The following is a 10,680-nucleotide window of genomic DNA, read 5'->3' as shown; positions in this document are numbered from 1 at the left end:
TCTCCCTGGCGCTCCGGGAGTCTCCTGCTCCCGGCCGCCAAGGAGAGAAACACTTCTGTTTCTTTTTTTTTTATTCTGACACGGAGCCATGTCAGAATAGAAAAAAAATATATTTTTCTGCCCATTGGAATGCATTGCTAGATTCCTATTGGCTATTTCAATTTGCAATAGCCAATAGTAAACTAGCATTGTACCCGCCCTCTGCTGCAGTTCTCCATCAGGTCCATCAGCAGAGGGTGGACAATAGAAAACTATTGGGCGGAGCTAGCTGTCATTGCTAGCTCCGCACAATCGTTTTCTATTTACTTTTTTTTTACTTTTTTAACAATTTTTCTGTTCTGCTTGGTCCCTCCGAGGGACCGAGCAGAACAGCTGAGCCGAATGCCGCTCAGCGGCATTCAGCTATTCGCTCACTGCTGTTCGGCATCTATAAGAATAGGCCGAACAGCAGTAAGTATCCGGCCGGAGGTTCGGCTCAGCCGATCCAGATGTTGGATTGGCTGAGTCAAACTCCTTCTGCACTTCGGGTCGGCCGAACATGCTGAGCATGTTCGGCCAACCCGAAGCCATGCGAAGCAAGCCGATGTACGGCCGATTACAGCCGATATACGGCTGAAATCAGCCGTACCAGCCTGAAGTGAATAGACGAACAGTGTTCGGCTCACTTCACTTCAGGTCGGTCATTCACTCGGCTGCCTACGGCAGCTTAGTGAATAGACCCTTAGGTGTTTTTGATAGCCAAGGCTATCACTGAATATCCCATTTCCATCAATTAGTGCTTGTAACAATAACAGAAAAACATAAAAGGATTTTTTTCCTACATTTATTTTTCAAAATTGCATTACTTGTGTAAAAATATGTGACTGAAACACAGTAAAGTAAATCAAGTGTGTTGTCCCTTTATTTTTTGGCAGCCTCTTCAGGTTTCTTAGCATCTGATGTGCCAATCTCAGCGTTGCTTTGGAAAGTTACTGGAATAGTGATCTCTGCAGACTGGATTGCTGGCTTAGGGAGGGGTGCCTCTACTGTCAGAACACCATCCGGGGAAAGAGATGAAGTCACACTAGCAATGTTTACACCTGAGGGAAGACTGAAGAAACAGATTATGATTAGTTTTGTTGGATGATATACTGAAAATATAAAACATTTTTTTTTACATATACAGTAACCATACATTAGCTATAGTGCTATCTCAGTACATTGTGGACAGAGGAAACAATGGAGTATTGAGAATCAAAATGCAGAAAGAAAATTACATTTGGGCTTGAGACAGCAGTGTGTCATTGAGGCAAATGGCTGCTTCACTTATCACCCCAACATATCCTACATATAATAGATAAAAGTCTGCCTTTGCAGTCAGTAAGAAGAATAAGTGTTCACTACACCATCTGTATTTTATATAAACTATACTTTGGTCAAGTTGGAAAAAAAGACAGCAATAGACTAATATGTTATGCCAATACGAAATAACTTTTTATACATGACATTCACACCTTTCACAATTGAAACTTTACACATTGAAAGATCTTTGTTCATCAGGGAGTGTCACCTTCAGTCTACTCAACATTTGAGACACCTTATACCTTTTTTTTCCTTTTTCTTGTTTGCCTTTTGTAATGCACTCCATAATCACTCCATAATACTCAAGACTTCCTATGCCACTATTTGCAATGTGATGTGTCACGTTTTCCTACCTGCTCATGTTTTAAAGTGTAAAGAATAATTCATATATATGAAATAGATCAACAATATGTCCCTCAAGTTCTATGGTAAATACAGTTGAACTGAAATATTACAACAATTCTGACTCTTAGACCTGGACATATAACCAAGTATTAAAAAAAAGTCCTGTAAAGGGTTAAGTCAGGTATACACGTGCCTATTATTTTCCTTCAACCTGCGGGCTCAATAAAAAAAATAGAACAGACAGACCTGCCCCTTTAGTCAGCTGGTTGGGTGATGCCGGCAGCAGCACCCACTGTGCGAATTCCGGCCGGTTTATCAGGAACGGGCCAAGGTTTGTACTGTGTGTACCCTATATTTACTTTGTTATTGAAAAGAACACAGAGAAAACCTCAGCAGGTTCCTTAGCTTGGGTACAGAGTCAGTTCCTCTTGGACAAGCTTTTGTCTATGGCAGGGATAGCCAAACTTCTGGCCCTCCCGCTGTGGTAAAACTACAACTTCCATAAGGCATTGCAAGATGCATGATGGTAATGTAGTTTCCCCACAGCTGGAGGGCTGAGGTTTGGCTTCCCTTGGTCTATGAAATCATAGACATTATTTTGATGGTTTACAGCTAATATATGCCTGATGTGCCTTGGTTTGAAGCAGTTAAAAGCTCAAGTCTATTTGCAGTTATGATCTTTCTTCAGGATTAAAAAAACATGTGCTGTTCTCTCACACTTGCCTCTCTAGGCAACAAGTGTTAACTGATATCTAGTAACATCCAGGAAATAACAATATATTATACAGTATATGTGCATATAATATTGGATGACCAGAAGGAAATAAATATGTTAGAACTGGCCTAGAACTGCCATGGCTTACTGTAATGTAATGTATCATTATTTAACTTGTTGAAAGGCATGCTAACCTGTAACAGTGGACATCTGTGTATGTGCAATATATTTTAGAGTAAACAGAAAGATGACAATGTGATACTTTTTCTGACTGTTCACTATAGCAGCTTTATTCTTTAGTAGCAAAAACATTTAGTATGGACATCTACTCACGTATATTTTCTTGTAAAGCATCTTGAGATAAATCCATGTTCATCTTGTTTCTCTTCATGTTTTCCTGAAAGAAAAGTGTTACAGCAGTTCATGAATAATCAGTATCTCCATATGGTGAATAATAGCCTTTGCTTAAATGAGCTCACATGCTTCTCGGCATTAATGTCCATCAGTTATATTAATGGTGTACATTGTCAACTAAATGCTTTAAGAGTAAGCCAGGCTAGTTTTCATCACAGTAGGTCTAGTAATGCACTATTTAAGTAAGGAGAACAAGCCCTAGGGACATCTTGAAAATATTTAGTATTAAATGTCAGTGATGACTATTTTGAAGGCATTGCATAGAAATATCATATAAGGCATCTCAGTTATTTTTACAAAAACTTCCTAGACTAAAATGGCCAGCAGTAAAAAAAAAATGTGGTTTATTGCTATGTGTAATCCTTAGATTTTATTTTTAATAGAACCTCTTCACTATACATAGGGGTCTATTCACTAAGCAGCCGAAGGATCTAGCCGTAGCTGTACCCGGGTACAATGCTAGTTTGCTATTGGCTATTGCAAATTGAAATAGCCAATAGAAATCTAGCAATGTTGGATGTTGGATGTTGGATCGGCTGAGTCAAACTCCTTCTGCACTTCGGGTCGGCCGAACATGCTGAGCATGTTCGGCCGACCGGAAGCCACGCAAAGCCACCCGATGTACGGCTGATTTCAGCCGATATACGGCTGAAATCAGCCGTACCAGCCTGAAGTGAATAGCCGAACAGCGTTCGGGTCACTTCGCTTTAGGTCGGTCATTCACTCGGCTGCCTACGGCAGCTTAGTGAATAGACCCCATAGTTTTCATCTTATGTGAGATGTGATAAAACAACAGTTGAATCTCAAGGTGATGCAAGCTGTCCACTTCTAGTACAATTCAGGCAGGAAAGTTTTTAGGTACAATTTTCCACTTCCTGTTTTAATATCAATTAGTTTAAATAATAATTTTGACAATATTTTAGAATTGACAGTCTTTTGCATTCTATGCACCTGACATCACTTTAATGCATCTCAGTTCCTAGAGGTTTTTTTAATTCTTTATCCTCCACAAAAATCCTGGGCCAATGTTGAGTACTTGTATAAAACCAAGTAAGAGAACTATTCAGAATCAATAACAATAAATCACTAATGTGAAAAACATACAAAGACTTAATGATCCGTCCAGCAAAAAACATAACCAAATTCGTATAAAAGGGTGCAATGGGGAAGAGGGTAGAGATATGGTCTTGTACATAGAAAAAGCACAATTAAGTGGAAAATGTTAGGTTTTAGAGGAGGTAAAACCCTTTAGAAGGGGTAAGAAAAGAAGAGTATGGGGGGAGGGCAAAATGGGAGATCATGGTAATTTGTTCCTGAATTACATCCTGAAGCCATTATGACAGGATCTCTGGAGTGTGTGTGAGGTAATCAGAGGTCTGGGTTAACCCTACCCAATGGAAGCATGTTTGAGTGAAACTCTCTAATTTGTCCTTTGAAGGTACTGTGAGGTTTGCCATTTTGAATATTGTCATATATCCTTGGAAACCACTGTCTTATAGATCAAGTAGCAGGTTGTTTCGACATACTTGGTAAGCAGGCCTTTCTGTCCATATAGTTTTATTATTACACAGATGCAATTATTAAATAAACCCATACTAATTGTAATAGCTAACAAATGGAATGTGTATTGATTTTATTTGTATATTTTGAAAATATGTTTGCTTAACATTACAATCAAAAGCATTCTAATTATGTAAAATGTGACGTGACCCTTGACACTGTGTTCTTGATATAGAATAGCAAAAGTAACATGATCTATGCTGATATACAACTTTTATTTGTCCAAGTGGAATAATGTTTGTATTGGCATCTGCCTACATTTCACAAGCAGACATAAATCCCTGTGTGAGCAATATTACATTGGCCTCCTAGGTAGCATTATACCTTACCATATGTGTGGGATTCAAGTGCTAGAAAAAGGTCTCTACCAGTTTATTATGGCTCTCTGTATCACTTGACTAGTTTATAAATGAGGTATGGGATGTGGTTTGATAATGTATATGTCCATTAAATGTCTTGGGACATGTTTTTAAAGTGAAAAACAATTAATCGCCACTAGGATCCTGTAGTATTTTTCACTCCAAAAACATGCACTGCTTCTGCTTTCAACGGATCAATATTAATTTGCTATCAAAATGCCAGAAATCTAGATTTGCCAGTGGGAAATTCAGGTATATTTAACAGTAACAACATTTATGATATGGCAAATGTTATAGTCGCTGGCCCTGACCTGTTCTGCACATTTGCTGTTTGCATTTAGCCTCAACACCCACTGGTGATTTGCATTACAACTATGTGGGTTGATGCACTAAAGGCAAATAGGCTGTTCACTTAGTAAGGAAATGTTTCCCCTTTCTTAGTGAGTGAGGTGAAGTTCTACTGACTTCCATCATACAATCACGTACAAGCAAAAATTACTGTTTTTTTTCCTCGCACATGGTTGGGTATTCTTTGCAAAATACATTTTCAGCACATTCACTAAGAATTCACTTGAGTAGTGAATAGCCCATTTACCTTTATTAAATCAACCTATAGTGTCAATTTAAAATAAGTCAGTAATGAAAGCTGATGATGCAGCAGAGTGGACCACATTATTTGTCTGCTGGATGAATATATGCTTCACCTAGCATAATAGAGAACTGCTAAAAAGTTGCCCAAGGGATCACATGCCAGTTCACTAAGGTGCAAGGTGTCTGTGAGCCCCTATCCCAAAACACAAACCTGTGCTTCTTTACCCTTGATTGACCTCCAGTTTCTTGATTAAATTCAATGACATCCCATTTTTAAACTATTAGGGCATCCGTTGTGTGTCCTTAGATCTAATAGGACTGATATAAAGGCGGAGCTGGGACCAACTGAGTGACTGCCTGTACCATGAACATTTGCATCAAAAAAGAGCATTTAGACAATGTATCAACACTGATCATGTGAAATAGACCCCAGGATATGTGAATTACTAAATTACGGAACAAGGATAATTTAGGCTCAATGTTGCAAAAATATTCGGAATAAAAAGTGTCTATGTTGCCTATAGCAACTTTTGCAGCAAATAGTTTTTAACGGTTGGGAAATAAATTGATGGGAAAAAGCAGTTTGTTGATATAGTGAGCTCAGTGCTCAGTATTTCGTTTTAGATACTTGACATGAGGCTTATTAGACTTTGCTTCCATCTAATAGATAACATCATGTTAGTCAAGCTAGAGATGTTCAGATACCAGTGCCGATACTTGGCATTTTTACCAGAACTACCAGGTTGCAGCGGTTGCAGCTGGGACCTGGCTCTGGTGCTCCACCACTGTCCTGAAATCATTCGTCTGTATTGTTTTAGAAAAACTGTCACATGACTATAAACAAAAATGTATCAGTTATTGGTATCTGTGAGTACTTGGACAAGTATCAGTACTTGAAAAAATGGTATCGGTGCATCCCTAATATATATTTATAAAAACAAAATCATACATTAAGGAATGTACAAATCCCAGGAGCGCCGTAAGCTTCTTAAAAATGACAGCTGCCTCCTAACTTTTGAATTTTTCTCCAGTCTAGTCTTGGAGCTAGAAAAGTATCTGTACATGCACTTGTACTTGTACCCAGTACGGTACTTGGTATCTGAACATCTCTAACTCAAGCACACTGACTTTTCCTTATATTGTTCTGAATTCTGTTATATAAAAATACAAGGTACTAATATTTCCCTAAATCTAGATTTAAAGTAATGTAAACATTTAGCAGCAACAGCAGTGTTTCAGGGCCCTTGCAAGACATAAAAAATGACTGGGAAATTGAAGTCAACAGCTGTGGTTCTACAGATTAGCAAAGGTGAATGTCAGTTTTAGGCCAACATCCAATAGTGCTAATGACAGCAACTTGTTACAAAGAGAAGCTTTCTGCTCCCCATTATACACATTCCCTCAAAATGAACAGCACCATTGTGCACTGTAGACTAAAAGCCAGCTAAAAAGTAGTATTAATATTTAATGTGCTGAGGCATTGCTATCCATTACAGAAATCACTAGGGCTGCAGTTTTTATTTCCCTTTTCTTCCTCCTAGATAGAACATGCAAAAACGCCCTGCACAAAGCAAATTACTGTGCCATTAGGTGACATTTTAATTAGGTCAGCCGCCATGTGTGTCAGGGAGCATGTTGTCACTAACGTTAGTAATTTGACAGGTAAAGATCTATCTATCAATCAGTTGTTACAACCAGATATTGGTTCAGAAATAAATAAAAAAATACATCCTGCGAAAAAACATATGCATCATTAAGATGTATAAATCCCTCCTTCTGCCCACTTTCAAATTCTCCAAGATACACTGCATTGTGCTTCCTAGAGCACATTCACTAAGGTTTACATCTACTTTAAAAGACCAGAGCCTACAAGTCCTACACTAATCTTTATCTATGCCTTTACCAGCAGCACTTTCTGTCATTTCTCTATCACACCTATGCACTTTGTCAAAATGTCTGCTGGGAACCCAGCCTTTTTCAGTGTGTGGGATGACATATTCTCCCTTATTGGCTTTTCTAAGCCATCTGACCAAAGTTCAAAGGCCAGGAAGTGCATTATTGTTTTTTGGTTGCTATGGCGGTAAAATGTTTTCCATTTATGCAAAAAGGTTGGGTTCACCTCGAACCCATGCTCAACCCAGATCCAAGCCCCATCCCTACTCTGTAACATGGACATTCATTTATGCAATTGGAGCAGTAAAGAAAACACTTTGGTCAACTTATCAATGAAGTCAATTCACTGTCAATCATTTAACAGTTAATGAAAAAGCGGTACTGACCACAGCTTGTTGTTTACTAGATTTAAATGCATACATACTAAGGGGCATAGACAATATGATTTTCCTTCAGTTTAATAATTGTTAAAATATTTGTTACTAATATCTGAACTAATACATTTTTGACAAAACACCAATAGACACCTATAACTGCAAACAGCAAATCTTTTACAGTAAGGTTAAAGCTCTGGTTACATACCACGTCTGTGCTATTTAATGTAAGGAAAAGAGTTCAACATCAATTTGATTTTAGTTAAGACATAGCCATAGATGTGGCCTTGAGAACAACTGGGGGGAGACATCTGCTTGTCATCTGTAAGACCAAGACCGGCTGCTGAAGTGTTGCACAAAAAGTGGACCTATAGTTAAAATCTAAAGTTTGGCTGTCTAAGAGGTAATTCATTAGCATAACTGAATGTGGTAAAGCAATCAGAAAGCAAAGGAAAACATGTTTAATTCTAGATTAGAAGCAGCAGAGCACTTCCCTACATGTGACAGTATCTAGCTACTCGTCGGTTCTCTAGCCTCACAAGTACCTATCAGGACTTTACAGTGACATTAAACCCTCAGATTTTTTAACATAAACCAATACTGTAATGTGTGCCTTACTGTAATCCATGGTAGTTTCCCTTCTCTTTGCTGCTCTTTCTTTTAAATCCTCATGTCTTCTCATGCTGGGGGGCAGCTGAGTGCCTCTTCCTTAAATTACACTTTATTAAAAATAAAATCCTGTGCATGTTGGTGTGTATGTTGACAGTTTAGTAAAAGTGTATTGTCTAACTATTGCTTCTGCCAGTAAATATGTCAGAAAATCACCTTGAAATGTCAGCATTCATTCATTAGGGCATGATCCAAATTGTATGCGATTTTATTTTAGTTACTACACCCACAAGCATTCATGTTCCTAGACTATAATGTTTTACCAAGCTATAAATTGCAGCCCTACTTATCTTTTCATGGACAAGGAAAATCAAAGGAAATAGGTAAAAAAAAATCTTCAAATAGTATCCACAGCTGATCTGCTCTGTTTGACCAAAACCTACACGTTGACCCTAATTTAATAAAACGCAGAGCATGTTCACTTTTTTAAAGTGAATTTTCAATTATCTTAGTGGATGAGGTAAACGTAAGTAAAAATACATAATGCAAAGAATAACCAGTGGTGTGCAAGAAAATGAACTAAAATAGAATTTTCACTTGTACATAATTGAATGATTGGCGTCAGCACAACGTCACCTCATTCACTAAGCTATTATTAAAATAAATGAGTAACATGAATTTATGTTTAAGAGAACACTAATCTAGCTTAGTGAATGAGGTGAAGTTGTGCTGACTTCATCCAATCATGTGCAATCAAAGATTCCATTTTTATTTTCTTTGAACACTTTGTTTCACCTCATTCATTAACATAGGTAAAAATTTGCTTTGGAAAGTTAATCTTTTGCTTTGGAATATTTTGCTTTGGAATATTTTGCTTTGGAATCTCCCCTACCAAATCAAACCTACTCTGTAATTGTTTGTTGAAATCAATTACCATGTAAAGTCTATAAGTAATAACTTACGCAGCTAAGACGTATCATAACAAAATATTATAGGAGGGTCTTCTGAACTGATTATTGCTGAAATCTGTGTAGCATGGCCATAAAGATGGTTCTTTACAATCTAGCTGGTTACTTTCAGTGTGGAACAATGAATAAGGCCCCGTTCACACCTGGGCGTTTTGTAGCGCGTTCGTACGCTCTGCAAAACGCTCAAACACCAAAATCCCATTGTTTCCTCCACACAGACAGAGTTCTTGAATTTAAGGATTTATGGCTATTTCAAAAAAATATCTCCTACTATTATTAACTGTCTTTGTTTAGATTCATGAGAGTGAATTGAGTACATATAAAATATTTTCCTATTATTTTATAATATTTTCTGAAGTCGCCATTATTATGTAACTCTATGTAGTTATTTATACAGCTGCTACTGAAACTTTTGTTGTGGTCAGACTCTATGAAATCTGCCTTTCAGCCACATCATATTATATACAGATATATATTATAGTATAGTATATACATATATAATATAGCTGCATTGGACTGGCAAGGTTAAGTAGTATGAGGGACATATTTATCAAATCCTAGTGTCTTTGCTATGGATTTGATTTTACTATAGCAAAACTATATTTTTGGTAGAAAATAACCATGGCCAACAAGGTTGCACATCTACAAAAACACACACAAAAACTAGACAAGAAATATACTTATGAACTTTTAGAAGTACAGTAAATAACAGTGATCAGAATATATTACATTTTTTTTACCATAACTAACCTTTTGGTACTTAGTATACTATAGCTTACTTAATAAAAAATAACAAATTTGTTAATAACCGTAATCAACTTACCTGTGATTTCCACTATACCATCTCTAGTTTTGACAACCAGTTCCTCAGGAGAAAAGTGGTTGACGTCTAAGCTGACTTTCCAGCAGTCGGATGTTTGTCGGATCTCTGAGATTCCACTGCTAAGTTGCCGACTTAATGCCCTGTTAAAATCAGGAACAGTTTCCCCTGCAGGAGCGGCTACAGCTGGGGTAGTAGGAGGAACGACATCCACTGGCTGATTTGGAAAAAGACGGACATAGCCTGGCCAACTGGTGCTAGGCCACTGGTACCAATCTTCAGGAATTCTTGGCATACCAAAAGACTGGTCAAACAGTCGGCTGTTACCTTGGCACCAGTCACGGAATGGATCCCAGCTGGGGGTGCGGAGGAAAGTGAAGGGAATTCTTCGTTCTGAAGACATGGTTCTGTGGGTTTGTTAGACAAGCTGTCCTTGCTCTGTCCAGGCTTCAGTCTGTCATTGGCAGTTGGAAGGTGCAGCTGTTTTATGGAGAGCCTGACATTTATTTTTAGCAACTGGAAAGTGTGTGCTATTACTGGAGATTACACAAGTAGTTGTGATGGAAGGTTCTCGTTCCTCAGGCATAACAATGCACTGACAAGTCATTTATGAATATTTATGTACTATCAAGCTGATAAGAAATGTTTCTTTAATTGGAAATGACATAGACACTTTAAAAAGGCATATTAG

General features: G+C 37.8%; 1 protein-coding gene across 1 annotated transcript; it reads right to left on the bottom strand.

Moving 5' to 3' along the window:
• Positions 1–818: 818 nt before the first annotated feature.
• Positions 819–10,448, bottom strand: HSPB1 (heat shock protein family B (small) member 1). Its single transcript, XM_018571094.1, has 3 exons — positions 9,993–10,448; positions 2,735–2,798; positions 819–1,090 (listed from the first exon to the last, which is right to left on the bottom strand). The coding sequence occupies exons 1-3, from the start codon at positions 10,390–10,392 to the stop codon at positions 901–903; spliced, it is 654 nt and encodes a 217-aa protein (XP_018426596.1). The 5' UTR covers positions 10,393–10,448; the 3' UTR covers positions 819–900.
• Positions 10,449–10,680: the final 232 nt, after the last annotated feature.

The sequence above is a fragment of the Nanorana parkeri genome, unplaced genomic scaffold (genome assembly GCF_000935625.1).
Source record: "Nanorana parkeri isolate BGI_ZX_2015 unplaced genomic scaffold, ASM93562v1 scaffold1673, whole genome shotgun sequence".
Taxonomy (NCBI): Eukaryota; Metazoa; Chordata; class Amphibia; order Anura; family Dicroglossidae; genus Nanorana; species Nanorana parkeri.
The sequence above is the reverse complement of the archived record's forward strand: the minus strand, read 5'-3'. Positions and strand labels throughout refer to the sequence as shown.

Excerpts from the sequence above, each read along its gene's own strand:
- HSPB1 (XM_018571094.1), bottom strand. The coding sequence starts at position 10,392 with ATGTCTTCAGAACGAAGAATTCCCTTCACTTTCCTCCGCACCCCCAGC. Across the intron at positions 2,799-9,992 it reads TGGTATAGTGGAAATCACAG|GAAAACATGAAGAGAAACAA; the intron begins GTAAGTTGATTA and ends CTTTTCTTTCAG. Across the intron at positions 1,091-2,734 it reads TGCTTTACAAGAAAATATAC|TCTTCCCTCAGGTGTAAACA; the intron begins GTGAGTAGATGT and ends CTGTTTCTTCAG.